At 47.4% G+C, this 25,620-nt stretch overlaps 2 protein-coding genes across 5 annotated transcripts in view; both read left to right on the forward strand.

Moving 5' to 3' along the window:
• Positions 1–3,659: 3,659 nt before the first annotated feature.
• On the forward strand, positions 3,660–9,528 carry LSM10 (LSM10, U7 small nuclear RNA associated). Of its 2 annotated transcripts, none has more exons than XM_023727232.1 (2): positions 3,660–3,927; positions 7,740–9,528. In XM_023727232.1, exon 2 carries the CDS (start codon positions 7,764–7,766, stop codon positions 8,127–8,129), a length of 366 nt encoding a protein of 121 aa, XP_023583000.1. In that variant the 5' UTR covers positions 3,660–3,927; positions 7,740–7,763; the 3' UTR covers positions 8,130–9,528. The 2 variants fall into 2 exon arrangements, with proteins under 2 accessions (XP_023583000.1, XP_023583001.1); XM_023727233.1 differs by lacking the exon at positions 3,660–3,927 and adding an exon at positions 5,789–6,090.
• A 2,721-nt stretch (positions 9,529–12,249) lies between these two features.
• Positions 12,250–25,620, forward strand: part of STK40 (serine/threonine kinase 40) — a 48,358-nt gene continuing 34,987 nt past the window's right edge. For 2 of the 3 annotated variants that reach the window (XM_023727231.1, XM_004371935.2), the window contains exon 1: positions 13,037–13,211. The gene's annotated coding sequence lies outside the window, so the exon portion shown is untranslated. Of the gene's footprint in view, positions 12,725–12,833; positions 12,928–13,036; positions 13,212–25,620 lie in introns of those variants that run through there. The other variant, XM_023727230.1, reaches the window with a different exon arrangement.

Below are 25,620 nucleotides of genomic sequence, written 5' to 3' on the forward strand. Positions count from 1 at the left end.
AGCCCCCAAGAAGATAAAACACTTAGGAATAAATCCAACCAGAGACGTAAAAGACCTATACAATAAAAACTACAAGACACTACTGCAAGAAACCAAAAGTGGAAAGACATACCTTGCTCATGGATAGGAAGACTCAACATCGTGAAAATGTCGATTCTACCCAAAGAGATCTACAGATACACTGCAATCCCGATCCAAATTCCACTCACATTTTTTAATGAGACAGAGAAACAAATCACTAACTTCATATGGAAAGGGAAGAGGCCCCAAATAAGTAAAGCATTACTCAAGAAGAAGAACCAAGTGGGAGGCCTCCCACTGCCTGATTTTAGAACTTATTATATCGCCACGGTAGTCAAAACAGCCTGGTACTGGTACAACAACAGATACATAGACCAATGGAACAGAATTGAGAATCCAGATGTAAATTCATCCGCCTATGAACAGCTGATATTTGACAAACCCGAAGTCCATTAACCATGGAAAAGACAGTCTCTTTAACAAATGGTGCTGGCATAACCGGATGTCCATTGGTAAGAAAATGAAATAGGATCCATACCTCACACCATGCACAAAAACTAATTCAAAATGGATCAAAGACCTAAATTTAAAATCTAAAATGATAAAGATCATGGAAGAAAAAATAGGGACAATGCTAGGAGCCCTAATATATGGCATAAACAGAATATGAAACATTACTAACAATGCATGAACACCAGAAGGGAAACTAGCTACCTGGGGGCTCCTAAAAATCAAACACTTATGCTCATCAAAAGACTGCACCAAAACAGTAAAAAGACAACCTACAGATGGGAAAAAAATTTTGGCTACGACAAATCCGATCAGCGTCTAATCTCTAAAATCTACAATATACTGCAAAACCTCAACAACAAAAAGACAAATAACCCAATTAAAACATGGGCAAAGGATATGAACAGGTACTTCACCCAGGAAGATATTCAGGTGGCTGACAGATACGTGAGGAAATGCTCAGGATATTTAGCCATGAGAAAAATGCAAATCAAAACTACAACAAGATACCATCTCATCCCAACAAGGCTAGCATTAATCCAAAAAACACAAAATAACAAATATTGGAGAGGTTGTGAAGAGACTGGAACACTTATACACTGCTCGTAGGAATGTAAAATGGTACAATCACTTTGGAAATCAATTTGGTGCTTCCTTAAAAAGCTAGAAATAGAAGTACCATATGATCCAGGAATCCCGCTCCTTGGAATATGTCCTAGAGAAGTAAGAGCCGTCATATGAATAGATATATGCACACTCATGTTCATTGCAGCACTGTTCACAATAGCAAAAAGATGGAAGCAACCTAGGTGCCCATCAGTGGACAAATGTATAAACAAATCATGTATATTCACACAATGGACTACTATGCAATGATAAAGAACAATGATGAATCTGCAAAACATAACATGGATGAATCTGGAAGGCATTATGCTGAGTAAAATTTATTAGTTGCAAAAGGACAAAAATTATATGAGACCACTATTATGAGAACTCAAGAAATGGTTTAAACACAGAAGAAAACATTCTTTGATGATTATGAGGGTGGGGAGGGAGGGAGAGGGGTATTCACTAACTAGATAGTAGATAAAAATTATCTTTGGTGAAGGGAAGGACAATACACAATACAGGGGAAGTCAGCACAACTGGACTAAACCAAAAGCTAAGAAGTTTCCTGAATACAACCAAACACTTTGAGGGACAAAGTACCAGGGGCGGGGGTCTGGGGACCATGGTTTCAGGGAACATCTAGGTCAACTGGCATAACAAATTTTATTAAGAAAATGTTCTGCATCCCACTTTGGTGAGTGGCGTCTGGGGTCTTAAAAACTAGTCAGCGGCCATCTAAGATACATTAATCGGTCTCAACCCCCCTGGAGCAAAGGAGAATGAAGAACACCAAAGACACAAGGAAAATATTAGCCCAAGAGACAGAAAGGGCCACATAAACCAGAGATTCCATCCGCCTAAGACCAGAAGAACTAGATGGTGCCCGGCTACCACCAATGACCGCCCTGACAGGGAACATAACAGAGAGTCCCTAATGGAGTAGGAGAAAAGTGGGGTGCAGAACTCAAATCCTGGTAAAAAGACCAGACTTAATGGTCTGACTGAGACTGGAGGGACCCCAGAAGACATGGCTCTCAGACTCTCCGTTCGCCCAGAACCGAAAACATTCCCGAAGTCAACCCTTCAATGATTAGACTGGACTATGGGACATAAAATGATACCCATGAAGAGAGTGCTTCTTAGCTTAAATAGATACACGAGACTAAATGGATAGCTACTGTCCAGAGATGAGATGAGAAGGCAAAAAGGGACAGGAACTGGTTGAATGGACACTGGAAATCTGGGGTGGAAAGGAGGAGTGTGCTGTCGCATTATAGGGAGAGCAGCTAGGGTTACATAGCAATGTGTGTAGAAATTTTTTTACGAGAAACTGACGAACTCTAAACTTTCACTTAAAGCACAATAAAAAAAAAAAAGAGAGAGAGAGAGAATTTTGAAAAAAAAGGTTGTAGAGTGGAGGTATGTCTGACCTCCGCCTCACAGCAATCAGCCTTGGGTTGTTGATCTTGATTCTCCTTCCTCCTTGTGAAGTTAGAGGAGGTCAGGTACCCATGCCACTCCATTTTTACAGCCGTGGACTGCCAGAAGAACGAACAAATCTGTCTTCGAAAAAGTACAGCTAGAATGCTCCTTAGAAGGGAGAACGGCAGGACTTCATCTCACTTTCTTTGGACATGTTATCAGAAGGGACCAGTCCCTGGAGAAGGACACTATGCTAGGTAAAGTAGAGGGTCAGCGAAAAAGAGGAAGACCCTCAACAAGATGGATTGACACAGTGGCTGCAACAATGGGCTCAAACATAGCAAGGATTATGAGGATGGTGCAGTACCAGGCAGTGTTTCGTTCTGTTGTACACAGGGTCACTATGAGTTGGAACTGACTCCACAGCACCTAACAACAACTGTCTCCAGAGTCTGCACTTCTAACCATGAAATCTAAACTCCTTACCTTGGCTTACAAATCCCTAAATGCTCTGGACCCTGCCTTCCTCTCAGACCTCTTCTCGCACCACTCATCCCAGTCTCACTGGCCTTTCCATTTTTTCCAAATTGTCAAGCTCATTTCCACTTGGCTTTTTGCACAAACCGTTTGCAATGCTCTCCTGAATTTTGTGTTATCCACCTCAGCTCAAATGTCACCTTCTCAGGCCATCCTGACCATCCAATAAAGTAGCCACTCTGTCACTATCACACCATCCTATTCTAATTGTCTGAAGAGATTTATCATATTTTTGTTTATTTTCTTATACACTCTTCCCCGCCCCCACCCCCTACCCTGCTACCCGCCGTCAGTAGATGTAAACGCCGTCAGATTAGGGAGCTTGTCTGGTTGGTCACCGCTGTATACCGAGTGCCTGGAGAAGTACCTAACACATGGTGAACACTCAATGAATGTTGAGCGAATGAATGACTCCAAAGAAGGAAAGAATTCGATGACGTAAACCAGGGACCAGAAGAGTGCGAGCCACCGCGCCTCGCGAGGCATTCTGGGGATTGTAGTTTCCGGCTTCCCGCGGTGACGCGAGTCCTGCGCACTGACGGCCCTCTCTATGTTCGGAGGATAGAGTGGCCCCATCGTTGCCATGGCTTCTTGGCTGGCTACCTCTGGCTTGAGACGGCCTATCTAGGAGACTGCTAGCTTCCCTGGCTACCCGAACAGGGAAAGCGGAAGGAATCTGGCACGGTGGGTCTGGGACGATAGTGTGCTGGAGCCGTAGGCGCAGCGCGGGAGATCCCGGAAACGGAGGACTGCAGGGGAGCAAGGAAAGCGTTGTCTTCCGGATTTACTGAGTATAGCTCATCTCCCCAAACCCACTGCCACAGCTCTGTGAGTACAGGCATACCTCCTTTTGTTGTGCTTCGCAGATACTGCGTTTTTTACAAATTGAAGGTTTGTGGGAACCCTGCTTTGAGCAAGTCTATAGGAGTCATTTTTCCAACATCATGTGCTCACTTGGAGTCTCTGTGTCACGTTTTGGTAATTTTTGCAATATTTTAAACTTGAAATTTCATTATTATTGTATGTTATGGTGATCTGTGATCCGTGATCTTTGATGTTACTATTGTAATTGTTTTGTGGCGCCATGAATCCGCCCACATAAGACAGCGAACTTAATCCATGAATGTTGTTTGTTTTGACTGCTCCACGGACTGGTCGTTATCCGTCTCTCTCCCTCTCTCGAGACACACGACAATTTTGAAATTAAGCCAGTTAATAACCCTACAGTGGCCTTTAAGTCTTCAAGTGAAAGGAAGAGTCACGCGTCTCTCACTTCAAATCAAAAGCTAGAAATGATTAAGCTTAGTGAAGAAGGCACGTCGAAAGCTGAGATGGTCCGAAAGTTAGGCCTCTTGCGCCAAACAGTTAGCCAAGTTGTGAATGCAAAGGAAAAGTTCTTGAAGGAAATCAAAAGTACTACTCCAGTGAACACACGAATGATAAGAAAGCAAAACAGCCTTATTGCTGATATGGAGAAAGTTTTAGTGGTCTGGATAGAAGATCAAACCAACCACAACATTCCCTTAAGCCAAAGCCTAATCCAGAACAAGACCCTAACTCTCTTCAATTCTCTGAAGGCTGAGAGAGGTGAGGAAGCTGCAGAAGAAAAGTTTATAGCTAGCAGAGGTTGGTTCATGAGGTTTAAGGAAAGAAGCCGTCTCCGTAACATAAAAGTGCAAGGTGAAGCAGCAAGTGCTAATGTAGAAGCTGCCCCAAGTTACCCGAAAGATCTAGCCAAGATAATTGATGAAGGCGGCTATGCTAAAGAACAGATTTTCAATGTAGACGAAACAGCCTTATATTGGAAGACGATGCCGGGCTTCAAAGCTTCAAAGGACAGGCTGACTCTTGTTAGGGGCTAATGCAGCTGCTGACTTTGTTGAAGCCAATGCTCATTTACCATTCCAAAAATCCTAGGGCCCTTAAGAATTATGCTAAATCTACTCTTCCTGTGCTCTATAAATGGAACAACAAAGCCTGGATGACACCACATCTGTTTACAACATGGTTGACTGAATATTTTAAGCCCACTGTTGAGATCTACTGCTCAGAAAAAAAGATTCCTTTCAAAATATTACTGCTCATTGACAATGCACCTAGTCACCTAAGAGCTCTGATGTACAAGGAGATCAATCTTGTTTACGTGCCTGCTAACACAGCATCCATTCTGCAGCCCATGGACCAAGGACTAATTTCAACTTTCAAGTCTTATTATTTAAGAATTAGATTTTGTAAGGCTATAGCTGCCATAGATAGTGATTGCTCTGATGGGTCTGGGCAAAGTAAATTGAAAACCTTCTGGAAAGGATTCAGCATTCTAGATGCCATTAAGAACATTCATGATTCATGGGAGGAGATCAAAATATCAACATTAAAAGGAGTTTGGAAGAAGTTGATTCCAGCCCTCATGGATGACTTTGAGGGGTTCAAGACTTCGGTGGAGGAAGTAACTGCAAATGTGGTGGAAAGAGCAAGACAACTAGAATTAGAAGTGGAGCCTGAAGATGTGACTGAATTGCTGCAATCTCCTGATAAAAGTTTAACAGATGAGGAGTTGTTTCTTATGGATGAGCAAAGAAAGTAGTTTCCTGACATGGAATCTACTCCTGGTGAAGATGCAGTGAATACTGTTGAAATGACAACAAAGGATTTAGAATATTATATAAACTTAGTTGATAAAGCTATAGCAGGGTTTGAGAGGATTGACACCAATTTTGAAAGAAGTTTTACTGTGGGTAAAATGCTATCAAACAGCATCGCATGCTACAGAGAAATCTTTCGTGAAAGGAAGAGTCAGTCGATACAGCCAGCTTTGTTGTTGTCCTATTTTAAGAAATTGCCACAGCTACCCCAGCATTCAGTAACCACCACCCTGGTCAGTCAGCAGCCATCAACATCGAGGCGGGATCCTCCACCAGCAAAAAGATTACGACTCACTGAAGGCTTAGATGATGGTTAGCATTTTTTAGCAATAAGTATTTTTTAATTAAGGTATGTACTTTTTTTTTAGACATAATGCTATTGCATACTTAATAGACTACAGTATAGTGTAAACATAACTTTTATATGTACTGGGAAACCAAAAAATTCACATGACTCGCTTTCTTGCGATATTCACTTTATTCCCGTGGTCTAGAACTGAACCCACAATATCTCTGAGGTGTGCCTGTAAAGGGTTGTCATTATCCCCATTTTACCAATGAGTTAACAAGCTTGAAGAAGCTAAGTGGCTTATGAGAGGTCTCCTAGGAATTGGTGGAACCTATCTGTGAACCCGGGTCCAGGCCTGACTCCAGATCCAGAGATTGCTCTTTCCAGCCCCAAACCCTTGCTTGATCACAGATTCCTCAAGCTGAAACCTGTAGGGGAGATAGGGTCATTAGACTTTCCACAACCCAGCTCCCACTCTCCCCATCAATGTTGTAGTCTGGCTTGCCACACTTTACTGCCAGCCTGCACAGCTCTGGCCTGGATTCCGAGTGAGGTTGAAAGTTTTACCACCTTCGACTAAGGGTCTGAAGATAGGGGATAGAAAAGACATAGTCACATTAATGAAAAATCAAGGCATGTTAAAGTGCATTCAATATAGTGAGATTCTGTTAGCCTCATTTAACCTGCAGTTTAATAGATGTGGAAACAAGTTTAGGGACATTAAGTAACTTGTTCTAGGTTTACAGAGTTAGTGGGTGGAGTGGGGATTCCAATCCAGGTCTCTCTACCTTTAAAACTCATGTGCATTATATGCTACCATTTTCAATTATGTAAATTCCTACTTATATGGCAACTGCATGGTGTAGACCAGTGGTTCTGAAAGTGTGGGCCCTGGACCATCAGCATCAGCATCACTTGGGAACTTGTTAGAAATGCACATTCTTGGGCCCTACCTCTGACCTACTGAATCAGAAGCTGTAGGGGTAGGGCCTGGCAATCTGTGTTTTAACAAGTCCCCCAGGTGATTCAGATGTTCACTAAAGTTTGAGAACTGGTGTTGACGAATGATTCTCAAATTTTAATGTGTCTGTGATTTACCTAGGGATCATGTTAAGATGCAGGTTCTGTTACAGTAGGTGGGGATGACGCCTGAGAGTCTGCATTTCTGTTATGTGCCCAAATGATGCTGAAACTGCTAGTCCACGGATCATACTTTGAGTTCCAAGGGTATAAACTATACTTTACAGCCATGATTCTCAAACTTGGGAAACTTTTAAAAAATAGGATACCTAGGCCCCACCCCTGACCAAATGAATCAGGTATCTGGAATGTGGTGGCCAGGTAAAACCTTGGCAGGTGATTCTAATGTTCAGTGTGGAGTTTGGAGTCAGGCAGCCATGGGTTTGAATCCCAACATCTCCACTTATCATCTGTGTAACCTTCGACAAGTCACGTAACCTCTCCTAGCCATATTTTCCTCATGTATAAAATGTGTATAAGTAATCCTTGGCTTACAAGGTGGCATGAGAATTCTATGAGATGTGTACACCTGTGTCCCAAAGGGTGCTTCATAAACACAAAAACTGGGGAGGTGGGTCAGGCTTGGGGAGGTCTGTGCTGGGGATTTTGTGCTAGAACCTGGTGTAGGTGAGTTGACAGCTGCACCCTCTAGCCTGCTACAGCTCCCATCTGTGTGCTCTTGCCCACAGTGAGCAGCCAGCTGGTGCAGAAGAATGGCATTGAGCCACTCCGTGAAGGAGCGAACTATCTCTGAGAACAGCCTAATCATCCTGCTGCAGGGCCTCCAGGGCCAGGTAACCACCGTGGACCTGCGGGATGAGAGCGTTGCCCGCGGACGCATAGACAACGTCGATGCGTTCATGAACATCCGCCTGGCCAACGTCACCTACACGGACCGTTGGGGTCATCAGGTTGAGCTGGATGACCTCTTTGTGACAGGCCGTAATGTCCGCTATGTCCACATCCCAGATGACGTGAACATCACCACTACCATTGAGCAGCAGCTGCAGATCATCCATCGGGTGCGCAACTTTGGTGGCCAGGGCCGGCAGGAATTTTCCTCCAAAAACTATAAGTAAGGCTGACCCCTCAGCACATCCCAGCCCCCACTCAGGTTCTTACTGAGTTCTGCTGAGCCAACTCCCTGCCGTTCCTCCCTGCCCTGAGCCTGAGAAGGGAGCAGGGACAGCCCAGAGACTAATGTTGGACAGACACCTCCTGTCACTGCTGCCTTTCACAGAGTTCTACCTCCCAGACTCTCCCTCGGACCCAGAAGCTTATTTATCTCTTTGTGGCCTTGGGATAAGTGACAAGCCCCTCTTTTGATTATTTGCATCTAAATTCCTGATGTACTGATTTAGGGAGACTGTCGAATAGTTTTCATTTCAACCCTCTGCCGGTGAGGATGATTAAATGTACTCGGCCTGAGCCACCCGTAACTGTCCTCTTTTCTCTTGCAGTTGTGTTCATGTTCTCATAAGACCAAACGTGGATACAAACAGGTCCATGACTCATGCTTTCCCTGCTGTGCATGGGGCTCCCTGCCTTTCCTGTGTAGTGGGACACTGGTTCTCAAACTCCGATGCACATGGGAATCACCTGGAGAGCTTTAAAAGAAACTGAAGCTTGGGTCCCACCTTCTGATTTTCTGATTTAATTGGTATGGGGCGTGGCTCGGCATTGGGATTTTTTTTAAGTTCCCCAGGTAATTCTAATATGCAGCAAAGTCTGAGAAATAGGATAGTACTTCAGTCTGGTCAGGTGGAAAGTGGCTCTTCTCTTCAGACTCCCCATGGAGGAGGCTTTTAGTCTCATTTCTGTTTCCTGAGGTGGAGAAGTTGAAGTATCCTGAACCCTCACCTCAGATGTGGGAGCTCAGCCAACAGCAAGAAATCACTCTCAGATTCTGAGAGTTGTTGGGTCCTCAAGGCAGAGGGAGGGGGTTATGGGGATAAGAACCCAAGTCTCTTTAACTATCTTCTGGTCATTTCTGTGGAGCACTCTGACACACATGCGGTCACCATGAGTCGGAGTCGACTACAGCAACTACTTGATTAGGCTAGTTAAGCCCTGTTTGCCCAAATGCAGCACACAGCTGTTTCTTCTGGGGGTCTTGTTACCTCCCTGGCACTCCGCCCTGGAAAAGGACCACAGCTAGGAGCCTTGAGGAGAAGCTCCTCCATTGTCAGGGAAGCCTCCAAGTGTCAGTCTCCCAGATCCAGTGATACACAGTTTTCTAAATTTGTATCTGCACGGGAATTCTTTCCATTCCTCCCTGAAGGCTAGGCTTTTGGAATTCAGAAGCTAAAAATTGACTCTGTGTTCTGTTGTGTCATTCCTTTCCTGAAGGCAGGAAAGCAGAATAGCCTAACTATCTGCATAAGGGAAGGGTGGAGGGACACCAAAGAAAAAATGAAAGACATATTTCAACATGTCATGCCCCCACCGGAGTTTGGATTTTATGCCACTCATTGCCATGGCCTTTGTTCAAGCACACACATACCCACCCCCTTCCTGCAGCTTCAGCCAGTGTGGTGGTCCCAGGAATTCTGAGTGCTCAGGTGGCAAGGAGGAGTTCCCCCACACACATATCGCCTGCTCCTGGAGAGACTACAGGGGTCTCATTTGGGGGTAGGGAGCTACCACGGCTCTGAGGAAATCCCAGTGGGCCTGCAGCTTGAAGTTCAGATCTCCCTAAAGGCATACAAGGGACCCAGCCTGAAAGAGCTGGATGGGACTTGAGAAAAAGCATCCAGTTCAGTGGTTTCCAGTCTGGCATTCCCAGCTGTAGGGGTCTCTTGAGTTGTTAATAGTCCAGAAAGACCCAGAGAAACAGCACCCAAGATGTGATTGAGCTGGCTTATCAGGCCGCTTCGGGCTGGAATTACACCAACTGAGTGTGGTGGTCATACGGATTTGCTCCTGCTGAGCACGTGATCTAATGGCTGCAACATGAGGCTATCATAAAAAAGAAGAAATGATTTGATGTAGGTTGTATAGGAGACAGACTTACTGAATATGAGACTTACGAGAGAGAAAATACTGCAAGAGGCTTTGAAGGTGAGAAGGTCATCAGTCCACAAAGATGGCTGCTGGGTTGCTCCTCCCTGACCTAAAGACCCCTCCAGAGGCATTCGTGGAGAGTGTGGTTGCGAGAGGAGGAGGAGAAAGGGACGGAAACTGCAGCAGGAGGGACTGAGGTTAGATGACTGGAAGGTTTCTACAATGATCCAGTCTAATCTCATAATTTTACAGTTGAAGAAAGAGACCTAGAGAGGAGAAGGGACTCTTCCCAGATCCCATGGTAAGTCAGTGGCTAAGTGCCCAGGTGGTCATCATAAAAATAGCAACGCTGGTTGAATCTCACTGTGTGCCAGGTCCTGTGCTAGGGGCCTTACATGCTTCACGAGGGCAGAGCTGCTGTGTGTTTTGGTATTACTGGAGCCCAGGTCTAGCTCAATGCTCTACACATAGCAGAAACTCTGTAAATCTTTGTGGAATGAAAGAATAATCTCAGTTCATCATAACAACCCTGGAGGTATGTATTAATAACCCCATTTTACAGATGAGAAAACAGGCTCAGAGATTAAGTGCCTTGCTTGAGGTCATAGAGCCAGTGAGCAGCAGAGTGAGGATTCAAACTCAGGTCTGCCTGATTCCAGTCTCCATAATCTTAACTACTGCACTATACTATTGTGTCTCCTAGCTCTCTTGACATGACACTGATGACAGAGTAAGATAGGAGGTGCCTGCTAACCTCAGTGGTGGTACCCAGCCACAGGGTATGGGTCTGGTACTCAAAACTTATACCATATCCAGCACTTCGGGCCTGGCCACAAACAGGAGCCAGAAGCCAGCCGGCAAGTAGGGCTTGCTGGGGTTCAGAAGCCTGAGGAAACCCCTGGAGGTTGAAGGTCTCCTCTCCTCCTGTGATAGGCAGATCTGCCTATACCTCATCAAGCAGCCATCTCGTGCTGTTGTGACAGGCATCACTTTGTTACGGCAGTACCATCTGCCAATATGTCCAGAGCTGGAGAGCCAGCAGGAGAATATGTCACCGTGTGTGTGTGTGTGTGTGTGTGTGTGTGTACGCACGCACGAGTGCGCATGAGTCTCAGCAGTCTCCCCATGTTGGTGTCCTGATGACAGCTTTTCATTTCCTCTGGCTGGTGCCTTTAGTTTCTGTTCATTACCTCTTCGCCTCCCCTCTTCCTCCTCCTCTCCTTTGTTAAAATCCTATATTTTGAATCAGCTGAGAGTCTCCTGGGAGTTGGGATGGTGGTGTCAGCCCCAAGTGATTCATCTAGCTGATAATTAGAGCTCTGGAAAACCCAAAACTCATTCCTGTCAGAGTCAGAGCTTCCGGAATCCCTAGGCTTTACCCTTTGTCAAGGAGAGGATTATGATGGATCAGGGCTTTTTTGTGCCTGTCTTCTGGTCATTCAGCTCATTTAAGCTCTGTGACTGAGATGAGTGTGAACGCTCACCAGGTACTGTGAGAAGCTGTTTCCGTAGCTCATTGAATCCTCATAGTGGTCCCATGATGTGTTATCCCTATTTTGACAGGCTGGGAAAATTAAGGAACTTGCACAGTCACCCAGCTTTTAAGTGATGCAGCAAGGATTCACATCCAAGCTTTTTGGAATCTACCAGTCTTAGTTCAAATCATAGCCCTGCCATTATTAGCTGTGTGTCTTTGGACAGGTTACTTGCCCTCTCTGAACTGTAGCTTCCTCTTTTATAAACAGACTCCTAATTCCCACCTGGAGATACCGTTTTCTCTAAAGTACTTCACACAGTGTCTGACACAACAGCAGGAGCTGTTTTGATTACTGTGTTATCCAGCTCGATCATCTCAGTGGGCACCGGGCATTCAGAGAGACAAATGGACACAGGCAGAGGCCGCCAGACTTTACTCACACTAACTCTTATGTCCTGGCAGTACCTGTGTGGCAATGGCAAATGCACATACACATAAGTGCCTGGCCACACGCCCTAGGGAAACTCAGCAGTGCACACAGGTTCGGACACATGTGCCCACATATGGACAAACACACCCAGGGGACAGCTGGAAACGCACCCAGGAGTCAGACAGTCATATGCAGCAGGCACCCTGGCTCACACCTCTGAGACAAAGGAGTGGGTCTATGGCCGCGGGTCCTGCTGCCACTGAGCCTTTCTAGCTGCTTCTGCATGCCAGGGGAGGGAAGCCAGGCTCCCAGAGGGCCCCAGTGAGTCACCAGCCTGATGTAATCCTTTTAAAGGGCTCATCTGCTGGTGCAAGAAGCTGATTCATGGAGGGCGTGGTTGCTGGAGGAGGAGAAAGGGACCGAAACTGCAGCAGGACGGACTGAGGTTAGATGACTGGAAGCGTTAATAGGAACTTTTCACTGTAAACCTCCCTAGGCAAAACGCCAGAGATCTCCAGGTTGAAGATACCCATCCTCTGGTTTTCTACAAAGGACAGGGGCCTAGAAGGGAATGAATTGCGAGGGTTGCGACTGGAATTCCTGTAATTTATTGAGCCTGACTGCAGCGCTCTCCGCAGAGCTCCAGAAACCGAGAAATGGGGATCAAGGAAGACCCACTTTTCAGATAAATACACTAAAATTGGCCATCTTCCAACTGCTCGAGACCTCTCCAACCCCGGCAGAGCAAGTGCAGGGCACGCGAGGTTCGGTGGCGTCTTGGGCGGGTCGGTACTTTCGTCCCCGCCTCACTGCAGACGTAGATGAGCGGTAAGTACCGCCCCTTTAGAGTCTCAACCTCCAATCGTTTTACAGATTTCGGCTCATACCCCAAGCTCAACCAATCAGCAATCTGATTCTGGCCCCTTGCGTGAAGGCTTCCGCCCGTTGTCAAGATGGCGCTCAACCGGTAGGCCGTGGGGTTATTGTAGACACTGGCAAGGGGCGGGGGTGAGGGGCGGGGCTGCGGTTTGGACCAGAAAGGAGGGTGGCGGTGCGTCACTTCCGTTGTCAGGTGGCGGCGCCGCAGCCATGGAGGGAGGCGGCTGCGGCGGCTGCGGCGTCTGCGCTGGGAGGCGGTGGTGAGCGGCTCCCACGCCCCCGGCCTGGCCTCGGCCCCCCGGCACGGAGCGCCGAGCAGCCCCGGCTCCGGGCTAAGGACTATGGGCGAGCAGCGCTGAGCACCGGGTGAAGGTGAGGGCGGGGGTCGCGGGGTGGGTAGTGGGGAGGGTTGGCGGGGCGGGCCTCAGCAGCCGTGGCAGTGGGACCGAGTAGACAGTCCAGGGCCATCTAGATGTGACAGAAATGGCAACAGCACACGCCCCCTCCTCTCCTGGGGGTCTGCCCTTCTTGGGCGGTTGAGGGCAGCGGGGACGGGGGCTGCTGCGCGCCGGGCACGGGGCGGTCGTGGGGAGCCTTGGTACTTGTCGCAGCCCTGGGAGATGGGCACTGCCAGTCCTGTCCAGGGCTACTCAGCCAGTAAGTGAAGGAACCGGCGTTTGAGCCCAGCCAGATTTTTCCCACGAGACACCCCCTTCCTCACCATGCTTCCCTCCTGCTCCCGAGAGTGACTTGAAACTTAGAACGAATCCCAAGGGAGGGGTAGGGCTTTCTCCAGGAGCACGAGCACCATCGCTGCTGGGGAATTTTCGCATCCCAGGCGGCTTTCAGGTACCAGTCAGAGCTACCTGCCTGCCAGTGCTACATTTGGCCGGCCTTTTCCAAGGAGAGAGCCTGCTGTGCTCAGTGTTTCACCTGCTGTACCCGGGTCAGGCCGGCCCATTCCCATGCCGCTTGGCCCCACCTTCCAGCCCCTAGATAGGGGCATTCTGATTCCCGATGTCGCGTTCTCTGGGCACCCCCACTCCCCAGGTTTGATGCCCTTTTGTTGGCGGAAGGAAGAGATGACAGCCGTCTTCTGTGGTAGAATAGACTTTGCTCTGTTTTAAGTCACGGGAGGAAACCGGTTGGCTTTGCTTCGTTTTAAGAACCATGGGTAAGACGGTAGTCACGCTGGGCTGGGCGCGTTTCCCTGTTGGCTGAGTAGTTTTGCATGAGATAAGGAAGAGCAGAATATGTGATGGACTCTAAGTCAAGGTAAATGTAATTGTAGTTCTCAAGAATCCTTGTTTGTAAAAAGTACTTGTGAGTTTCTCCAGAGCTCCTTAAGGGCCCTGTTGTGCCAGTTGTTTGTGGTTTATATCTGGACATTCTGAACGAAGCCCTCATTCATTCATTCATTCCTCACATGACAGCACAAGGTTACTAAAAGCAGACTTTGGGGCCAGACTTTCTGAGTTCAAATTTTGGTTCAGCAACTTTCTAGCTGTGTGACCTTGGGCACATTGCTTAACCTCTCTGTGCTTCAGTGTCCTCATCTATAAAATGGAGTGATAACATGGAGCTATTATGATGATATAAAAAGTTAACACGTATAAAACACATACGACAGTGTCTGCCACATAGTAAAAGTTCAGTAAATGTTAGCTATTATTTTTATTTCAAGGAGCTCATGATCTAGTTAAGGGAGACTGACTTATAAACAAATAATTGAAGTGGCACAAAAAGCTAGTAGCAGCAGGAACAGAGGGCTGTGGGAGCCCAGTGAAGGAAGCTGCTGGCACAGCTTGGAAGGGGGTGAGGGTACTGTGAGGTCTTGGTAGAAGTGATGCTGGAGCTGAGTCTGGAAGTATAGGAAGGTGTGGCCAGGTGAGAATGAAGGAGCAAGATGTTCTACTTGGAGAGAGAGCGAGAGAAGTAAACTCACAGTTTATTCCAGAAATTTGAGATTGTTCAATGTGGGTAGTATGGAAGCGGGCATGGCATAAGGTGAGGCTGGATAGACTGACACAGGAATGCCACATTAACGATTTGGGACTTCATGCCAAGGGCAGTGAGGAACCAGTGGAGGTTTTAAGCAAAGGAGTGACGTGATTGGATCCGTGTTTAAGGTCTCCCTGGAGTCCCAGGAGAGGAGGGAAGGAAGGGGAGAGGTGAGACCAAAGGGCTGGAGACCTCTTCAGAGGCTACTGTAGGCCTCTGAGAGAGGAGAGTTGGTGCTGGGGTGGTGGATCTTTGCTGAGGAAGCACCAATGCCAAGTGACAAGCTCCCTGCATTGGCCTGGGCTTCTCTGCCTGGCACAAAGTGCCAGGTGCATGTCCCCTCACTTCCTGGGATTGCAAACTGCTTGAGCAGGTGGGGAAGTGAGGCTGCTCTCTCAGGGACCTGGTAGTGGTCGTGAGCCAGTTGTGAGGCAAGGGGGCTGCCTTTGTCTACTGTGCCTTTAATTTGACCTTTTGGAAAGGCAGTAGGTCTTCGTGGTTAGGAGCTTATTTGACTCTGGAATCAGACAGATCTAGGTTCTAATCCCAGCCCTGCCAGTCCCTAGGGCTTACTTATTCTCTCCATGTCTGGCTTTCCCATCTGTAAAATGGGGATAATAAGAGTACCCCCTAATAGGGCAGTTGTGAGGGTTAAATAAAATGTTGAGCACTTAGCATGCACCAGTAATAAATATCTGATAAATGTTAACTGTTATTACAGGCTGTAGGAAAGAACTTCCAGGAATTAGTGGAGCAATTAGTGGCGACTGGAACTGTGTCCCACTGGGCTGTCAGAAGTGTTCTGAGGGATCACAAGATCACAGGATTTTATTGTATTCTTTCTGAAAAGGAAATCTGTGGGAGTTTACCCAGTCAGTATGGGAACCATGCAGATGATTCAACTCGGCTCTTTAAAAGAACCATTTTTTAAAATAGAAGTAGGACTGCTGAGAAAAATAGTATTTTGAAGAAAACATATTTAGAGTGCCTTCTGTGTATGTCCCTACTAGCAACCCTAGTGAATTGGTGTCATCAGGAGACATCACACCCACTGATGTGTGTAGTGCTCAGAATGCAGAACCCCAATCACACACACGAACTCCCGTGTATGACTGGGGATGTGCCGGGTACTGGGGGCAGAAGGACAGTGAGGCAGGCCCTGTCCTGGAGGAGCTTGTGTCTAGAGGGGCAGGGATAGGCTCTTAACTCACTAATGCTGACACAGAGCTCAGTGATTGCTCACAGAAATCTGTGCAGCGTGCAGCAGGAACCTAGAGGAAGGAGTGATTCACCTTGGGGAGGAAGGGAGGTCAAGGAGAACTTCCAGGAGCCCTTAGAGCTTGAGCTGGACCTTGAAGGGTGAATGGAGTTTCTGGGGTTCATGAAGCATTCCAGGCAGAGGACACAGCTTGGCACGGCATGGATGCATGCTGGTACATGTGGAGCATTAGGAATCCACGGGGGGCTCTAGCACAGGGTGTGAAGGCTGTTGGGCATGCGGAGAGGTAGACAAGCCCCAGTGCAAAGCTGCTTAAACTTTTTATTCTGTTGGTGATGGGATGCCTTGTTTTAAGTGGCGGTGTCTTAGTAGTCTAGTGCTGCTATAATAGAAATACCACAAATGGGTGACTTTAACAAACAGAAATTTATTTTCTCACAGTTTAGGAGGCTAGAAGTCCGAATTTAGAGTGCTGGTTCTAGGGGAAGCTTTTCTGTCTCTGTCGGCTCTGGAGGAAGATCCTTGTCTCTTTTAGCTTCTGCTCCTGGGCAGTCTTCATATGGCTTGGCATCTCTCTTTTCCATCTCTGCTTTCTGGCTTGCTTGTTTTAATCTCTTTTATATCTCAAAAGAGATTGACTCAAGATACACCCTACAGTAATCCTGCTCATTAACATAACAAAGACAGCCCATTCCCAAATGAGATTATAACTACAGGCATAGAGGTTAGGATTTGCAACACATATTTTTTGGGGACACAGTTCAATCCATAACAGGCAGAAACAGCACCATTAGACCAGTATGTTCCAAAAAGCCCTCTGGTTGCGGGTGGAAGGTGGATTGAAGAGAGGCAAGTCTGGAGTCCCTGCAGAGGGCTCTTGCAATCATCAAAGCAAGAGCTGGTGGACGCCTGGGTCAGGGCAGAGTCAGTGGAATGGAGAGGAAGGGCAGAGATTAGAGTTGTTTGCAGGGGGAAATTACCCGGACTCTGGGAGTGTTTGGAAGTGACAGTTGAGGGAGAAGGAGCAGTGACGGGTGACCCTGGGGTTCCTGGTTTCGGTGACAGAGTGAATAATAGTACAGAGATAGGAGTGGCTTAGGGTGAAGATAATGGCCAGTGAAATCTGCCAGTTCCATTCAGAAAGCTCTGAGTACACTCTCTTGGGAGAGGATCAGCCTTGTGGAACCTTGTCCAGCTTTTGGCTAGGCTTCCCCTCTGGCTTTGCCTGAGTCAGCACCTGGGAGAAGGGCAGCTTCTGTTCCTTCACCTTTCCTCTGTCCACATTTAGCCAGGGAGGTGAGCTTCTTCAGTTTTTCAGAAACTCAAGCTTTTGAGTCTGCAAAACTCCTAGAATTTTCTTCAGCCTTCAAATGGTTCTAAAAAGCAGCCTTTCAGTCTGAGGACATCCACCCTGATTCAGCAAGGGGCAGCAGACTGATGGGGTCCTGAACAGCAGCATCTTGTACTCTCAGGGGTGAGATGGCTCTCCCAGCGCTTCCTAGAGATCTCCTGTAGAAAGAGACCTTGATGTTGGATTTACTCCTGAATGCTGGGTCAGCAGACACAGTCCCTCTGCTGGATTGGAGATCAGAGCCATCAAGAAGATGAGAGGGAACTACCCAAGTGCCCTTATCTACCGCCAACCCTCATGCTATGGAGCCATACCTGAATCTGATTGGGCTGTGGAGAGGGCAAGTGTGCTGGTGGGTGGGGCTTCAAACAGGCCCTTTGGAATTTGGGAGATTTTCACCAGATTTACCTTGGGCATGTGGTATGTAGAAGGTAAAAAAGAAAGTGGCCTGAAACAGGAGTGTTTCTTCCTCCTCCACCTGCTCAGGTGAGACTGTGGCCTTCGAAGTGGCCAAGGGCACACAGCAGCCCTGTACACCCTTCTGGGCTCTGTGATCAAGAGCCAAAAGAAAAAGGAGCATATTGCTTGCTTTGATTTACTTATCTTAGCAATGGTTCCACATTGGCATATGCACCTCTAAGTCATTTTGGGGCTACATGGTGTACCGTCAAGTGTGTAATTTATTCAACAAGTTCACTCTATTGATGAAGACTTAGGTTATTTTCTGTCTTTTGCTCTCCAAACAAAGCAGAAGTGACTGTCTTCATATATAGACTTCGCCCACCTTTGGGCAGCTGCAGGATAAATTCTTAGGAATGAGGTCGCTGCCTCAAAAAGTATCTTTTATTTATTTTTTAAAGAATGTCTAGCCCTCCTTTTAACAACTGGAGCAGCCTTATTTTTCACTCAACAAAAAGATCTGCCCTCTTGGGGTTGAGGTCCCCCTTCCTGAGGGGGCACGGAGGCCCCCTCTTCCTAAAGAGGCCACAGCGCAGTGGTGTTCTTTCTCTTCTGGCTAATGGCCATCGTGGGTGTCAGAGTTCTGGCTCCCCAGAGCTTAGCAGTGTACAGGCCTGATTATTTCAGAGAAGCTCTAGTTGTTGGGAACCACTAGAGGTAGGAGGCAGCAGAACTGGGAAGGGCTCTTGTCATTCAGGAGGAGGCTGTCTTTTCTAAACATGTTTACAGACTGTCATCTACTTGGCAAAAGAGATAGACTGAGGATTGTTAGTGTTCAGGGACTCTGCGGCCCCAGGGTCCAGAAAGAAGAGAAAGTGGCCTGGACGTGGTAGTGGGAATTGACAAGAGCAGGACTGATATGCCTGTCACTTGGGCTTGGGGCAGAACTGGCTTCAGGTGTGATAAGGGGACAGCAGGTGCTTCTAAGGAGAGTCTCGGTTCAGCCCCTTGGGAGACCTTAAAACTGGTATAACCCAAAATTCCATGGAGCTTTTAGAACCCCATTGCAGGCATCTGCCAAGTTGGAGAGCAAGAGTCCTGCTACTTTTTGCAGTAGGTATGGAGCTCCTGCAATATGCAGATGATACAACCTTGCTTCCTGAAAGCAAAGAGGACTTGAAGCACTTACTGATGAAGATCAAAGACTACCGTCTTCAGTATGGATTACATCTCAACATAAAGAAAACTCAAATCCTCACAACTAGACCAATAAGCAACTTCATGATAAATGGAGAAAAGATTAAAGTTGTCAAGGATTTCATTTTGCTTGGATCCACAATCAACACACATGGAAGCAGCAGTCAGGAAATCAAATGACATATTGCATTGGGCAAATCACCTCTTTAAAGTGTAGAAAAGTAAAGATGCCACCTTGAGGGCTAAGGTGCGCCTGACCCAAGCCATGATGTTTTCAGTCACCTTATTTGCATGCAAAGCTTGACAGTGAATAAGGAAGACCAAAGAAGAATTGACTCCTTTGAAATATTGAATATACCGTGGACTGCCAGAAGAACAAACATATCTGTCTTGGAAGAAGTACAGCCAGAGTGCTAATCAGAAGTGAGGATGGCAAGACTTCGCCTCACGTGCTTTGGACATATTATGAGGAGGGACCAGTCCCTGGAGAAGGACATAATGCTTGATAAGGTAGAGGGTCAGTGAAAAAGAGGAAGACCCTCAACGAGATGGATTGACACAGTGGCTGCAACAGTGGGCTCAAACACAGCAACCATTGTGAGGATGGCACAGGACCAGCCAGTGTTTCGTTCTGTTGTACGTAGTGTTGCTAAAAGTCAGAACCGACTCAGCGATACCTAACAACAACACCAACATGGAGCTCCTGGCATTACCATGTTTGGGTGAATTTCAAGGTGTGTGTTTCCTTCTGACTCCCCTTCCGAGATGGTTCCTCCAGAAGGTACAGGAAGAAAACCAGTAAAAAAAAAAAAAAAGAAAAATCCCCACCACCTTCCAGGCCCTTTGCTTAGTCATACTTCGATATCCGAGGGGGATTGGTTCCAGACCCCCTACAGATGCCAAAATCCACAGATGCTCAAGTCCTTTATATAAAATGATGTAGTATTTGCATATAACTTATGCACATCCTCCTGTATCCTTTAAATCATCTCTAGATTACTTATAATAACAATACAATGTAAATGCTATGTAAATAGTTGTTATACTCTATTGTTTAGAGATTAATGACAAGGAAAAAACGTCTGTACATGTTCAGTACAGACGCAACCATCACAGGCCTAACTACGTAGTACACGTCAACAACAGCATAACTTTTTTTTTCAAATATTTTTGATCTGCAGGATTGGTTGAATCTGCAGATGCAGAACCTGCATATATGGCGGGTTGACTGTACTCTGCAATATGTTATTAAATTCTTACTGCAACTTAAAGAAGTAGGGGTTATCCCTGTCTTTTGTTGTTACATGTCGTTGAGTTGACTGTGACTCATGGTGACCCCATGTATAACTGAACATAGTGTTGCCTTGTCCTGTACTATCTTCACAGTTGTTGGTATGCTCGAGTCTATTGTTGTGGCCACTATGTATTTTAAGTGCCTTCCAACCTAGGGCTTATCTTCCAGCACTATATCGGACAATATTCTATTGTGATCCATAGGGTTTTCTTTGGCTAATTTTCAGAAGTAGATCACCAGGCCTTTTTTCCTAGGCTGTCTTAGCTAGAAGCTCTGCTGAAATCTGTCCACCATGGATGACCCTGCTGGTATTTGAAATACTGGTGGCATAACTTCCAGCATCATAGAAATATGTAAGCCACCACAGTACGACAAACTGACAGACGAGTGGTGGATCCCTACTTCCAAGGCTCGGGGTTAAGTAACCTGTCCAGTGTCACACAACCATTCAGAGGAAAGCTGAGATTTCCAGCCCCACACTTGTTTGACTCTAGAGCCCATGCCATCCCATTCCTCCATACTGGCCAGACTCTGTCCCAGGGAGCCCAACTCACATAGGATGCTGGACTCATAGGAGCCACAGAGTTGGAAGGGACCTTGGCAAAGCTGAACCAGCCCCTTCTTTCCCAGAAGAATGGAGACTGCCACTGCCTGGGGACAAGTCCCTCTCCCTGCTGCAGTGGGTTAGGAGACTCTGAACCGTGTCACCCAGACATGGCCTAGGCTCGGATCAGGCCTGGCTTCAGAACCCAGTTCTGCCACTTGTAGCTGAGTGACAAGTCTCTCCTTGTCTCCAACTCTAGTTTCATGCTCTGTAAAATAGGCATAACGATCCCCACCTTCTAAGATAGTAATGAGGTTTAGATATAAGGTATTACTGTCTAGAATGTTCAGCCCAAGGTATTACTGTCTAGAATGTTCAGCCGAGTGTCTGGCACACAGTAAGAATCCAGGGGCCGGCTCTGGTGAGACTCAGGTGAGTCCTTTGCTAGAGGGTCTGTACGTGTCTTGAAAGAGGCGTCATGAGCCAGCTTCTAGGTCTACTGTTTGAATGGTTTGGTGGTCCTCCCAGCCCTTACACATGCCATTTGAGGAGCAGGAAGTTCTTAGGAGGAAGTTCCTCCTAGGAGAGCTGAAGCTTACCAGGAGCGTTGGCTTTGTCCTTTCTGTCCTCCGCTCTCCTGATGTACCCCTACTCCAGCACAGAGCCAAGTACATCCAGGCACTTATGCTTACCTATGTGTTTACTTATACGTGCTCTCAGTTGTACCTTCTCGGAGACCCAACCTTCCCTGATCCCATTACTGCTCTGAACAATTCTAATGGGTTAAGAAAAACTTTTAATTTTTAAAAATTATTATTATAGTAATCCATGGTAAAATAGTCAAACAATAGAGAAGAATATAAAAAACTCTCTCCTCCTTGGTTCCCTAGTTCTACTGCCTGGAGGTATCGACTCTTACATTTCTTCTAGAAATTTCCTGTGCATATTCAAGGATGTATGTAATCTTTTTTTTTACCCAAATTGAATCATATTATACATATGGTACTGCGGCTTGATTTTTTTTTCATATAATGTATCATAGACATTTTTATCAGCAGATGTGGGTGTGGTCTTAATGGCTGCATAATGTTCCATTGTCTGAATGGAACATAATTTAGTTCACTGGGGCTCTCTTGGTGGACATTTAGATTGTTTCCTGTTTGGGGGGTGTGTGTGTGTGTATGTTTTGATTGTTTTTTTTCCTGCTACACACAGTTCTACAGGGACCACTCTTGAGCACATTTATCTTTGTTTACCTGGGTGAGTATATCAGTCTGATGAATCCCCAGAACTGGAATTGCTGGACCAAAGGCATGTGCGTTTTCTTTTGCTTTGTGTATATGGTTTCACACATGTTTTCTGCACACCTGGTGGACCTGTGCAGGACCCGGGGGTTCCAAGGTGGAGAAGCCCCAGGCCCTGTCTCCTGGAGCTCACTACCTAGAGAGGACGCACACAAGCAGATGTAATGAAAATGCCCTCGCCTGTGCAGGGACAGAGTGGCTGTCGGTGGGGCTCATGGTCCTCGTGGTCTCTCAGTGGCTCAGAGCAAATGAGGCCCTCATTTGGACCCACCTGGCCAGCTAAGGGGCGCTTGATGGCAGAGCCTGCTGTCTGCCTCTGGAATCCCAGCCAGTATCGTCTTGCTTCTCTCAGCAGCCAGAGCCAGCAGCAGCATTTGGTAAAACTTCAAAAAATGAACTGTGTAGTTCCTTCTCAAAATTGTGAACTTTAATTTAATTTTTGACGGGCAGTTAAGGAGAGGCAGTTTGCTGTCCTCAATCCAAATTGCCATTCTCACAGTATGATAGTAGTGATTTTTACTGTTGAAAACAGTATAAAGAGAGAGAATTGCATGCACCTGGGCCTGGCTTGGGCTTTCCCGTCTGTCACTCTGGCAATCTGGGGTGGATGGAAGGAAACTTAGCATTTGTCTAGTGCCTCCCACACGCTGCCTACTGGCAGTCCTCAGGGGAACCCTGTGCGGGGGCCGCGCTGTCCCTCTTCTCTAGGGAGGAGACTGCAGAGCAGAGAAACACGTGTCCAGCTCATGCAGTGGGCAGAAAGGTGGCTCTCAGACTCGGCCAGCCATTCTTCAGTCGCTTTCTACCTTCTCCTTGCCTGATTCTGGCTCATGGGTGGTAAGAACTTGAACTCCACGGGGACTCCATGGCAGGCCATGTTCCCAGGCTGAGTCACTGTGCAAAAGCAGTAACTGATGGTTTAAGCTGAACGGCCCCTTACCACATGCTCCTGCTAGGACCTTCCTAGTTGTGTGTTCTCTCCCGACCCAAGTGAGCCAGGGCAGGCTGGCATGAACAGGGAGGGCTGTCAGTCACTCAGTCTGCTATCACTGCACATGGCAGAAGGCCCCCCGCAGAGCCAAGGGACCACCACGAATGTCTTCCAAGCCAGTGTGCTTGGCTCTTGCCCTGGATGGGGGATCCCAGGCCAGCACGCCTGAGAAAGAGCTATTAAGTCTGTCCCTTCCTCCTCCACCACCCACACACAGTGACGGAGTATTTGTTGTCACATCAACTGCTTCCGGAGGCCCTTGGGAGGGGTGAGCTGGTGCTAGGCTGGAGATGCTGCCCTCCATTCTGCTCTGGTGACTCTCAGCATGGCTGCCGGTGAAGTCCTTTGCCTCCAGGAGCAGCCTGGTTCAGCACACAAGGACTAGTTTCTTAACTCTCCTCATCCATTCCCCAGAGGGGAGAGCTTCCCTCTACCTTTGTGTGCACAGGCCCTGCGCTTTCTCCCAGGATCCCTCCCTGGCACAGCCTCCTGCCTAGAGGCCTTTAGCCTCCAGACTCTCTCCCCGCAGCCTTCTAGGAGGCTGTGGAGGAGCCCAGGTGGGACTTTCTCAGGGTAGGGAGGTGAAGAGAGATATCACTGATTATGTAATCTTGTGTGGAGCTAATCCCTGAACCTCTCCTGCTGGGGGAAACTGAACCTGGAGCCCCTGGGTGCAGGCCCCTGGCTTTCTGTGAGCATTGTGGCCCTCGGGCCCCTCCTGGCCTTCAGGACTGCTGTGCTCAGCATGTTCTAGTCCTGCTGAGGAACAGGCTGTGGTAAGGCTGGGGTCTGGTACGGATGTGCTGAGGGGGGAGCAGGCTGGACTCCAGGCCCTCCTTCTGACTGCCCTGCCCACTTCCCACTGGGCTGAGTCACTTCCTCTCTGGCTGCTGCAGGTACTCTCCCACATGCCAGAGCAGAGCCGCCTTCAGGGGGCGGGGCACCCCCTCTGCAGTAGGAGCGCTCTGAGTTGAAGCAACGAACTCGTTACCCCTGAGGCTGTAAAACATCATTTAGAGAATGATGTGATTATGTATTCTTACCAAATTGGAGCTATACATCCCCTGCATTTTAAAAATGAACAAAATCATTGCTCTGTTTTGGAACGGTGAAAATGACAGCACACGCATGAATTTTTGTTGTCAGGGAGTCCTGGCTGAAGCCCTGTAGCTGAGGGATTACTAATCCTCTCCATCCATCTCCCCATCCCCCAACATCCATTCTAAGCACCAAAGCAGATGGCTTTCAGTGGGTTCCTGGGACATTGCTTGTAGCCTTCAAGCTCGCAGGATGAGGGTCCCATGCCTGCTTCAGGGATGGCTGTCACTTATATGCAAAGGGAAAGACTTCAAATAGCACCCTGCTCCACCCAGGCTATCAGGAGTAGAAGAGAACAGGTCTCAGGGAACCGTCTTCCAGCCCAGTGACCTGGGCCAGGGTCTCTGTGCTTTGGCTTCTCAGCAATGGAAGGGGGAATCTTTACTTCATCAAGTTGTGAGAATTAAAGAGAGAATCTAGAAAATACTACGAATGGTATCTGACAAGCAGTAGGTGCTCATCAAATGGTGATTAAAAAAGACTTGCCACAGTGAAGTCACCTCAGCGTGGCCTACCCTGTCACCCAGCAAAGACCTGGTGACACTACCAGCCACAGGATCCCATTTGATCCCTTAACAGTCCTGTGAAGGAGGAGTATTAACATCCCTATTTTGTAAATGAGGAAGTTGAGGTCCATGGTGGGTAGGAGATTAGCTCAGGGTCATAAAGCAGGTGAGTAACAAAAGCAGAAATTTGAACCCAGGCCAACATGACCCCAAAACTCATCTTGCTCTCCAGACTGGCAATTTGAGTGACTGTCCAGTGGTTTGAAACACTTGATTTCCTGGGCTACAAATTCCTCTTGGTCTCCTGGGTTGACTTTGGGGATGGAGAGCAGGTGTGTAGGGAGGTCAGTAGCACTGGTAGAAGCACCAACATGTGAGTGTTGAGGTCCTATGGGGTGGCTCCCATAGTGTATGAGTCAGGAGAGGTAACCCAGCCTCTGACACTGCCCTTTTCTCCAGGGAGACCTTGCTTAGGGGGCCCTGAACACCTCCTTCTCTCCTGCCCTGCTCACCTGCAGCTTTATGGCTTGGCAGCTCCCTGATTCCGGGAGAATGATTGCTTATAGGGAAGTCTGGAGGGTACTGTCCCCTCTGTGCCTGGCATTCCTAGAACTGTGGCAGACATTGGGATGGAGAAAGAGCAGTTGAGGAAGCAGTGTGGGCAAGTAGATGGAACATGGGATTCCTAGTTGAAGACCTGTATTCATGCCCAACTCATCAACAACTAGCCAGATAACTTTAGACAAGTCCTTCTGTATCTCTGAGCCTCCATTTCTTTTTCTATAAAATGTTTTTTGTGGGGAGTGTGATCAGTTACAATCATTGTCTTCGTTACCTAGTGCTGCTGTAACAGAAATACCACAAGTGGGTGGCTTTA

The sequence above is a fragment of the Trichechus manatus genome, unplaced genomic scaffold, assembly GCF_000243295.1.
Source record: "Trichechus manatus latirostris isolate Lorelei unplaced genomic scaffold, TriManLat1.0 scaffold00015, whole genome shotgun sequence".
NCBI classification, from domain to species: domain Eukaryota; kingdom Metazoa; phylum Chordata; class Mammalia; order Sirenia; family Trichechidae; genus Trichechus; species Trichechus manatus.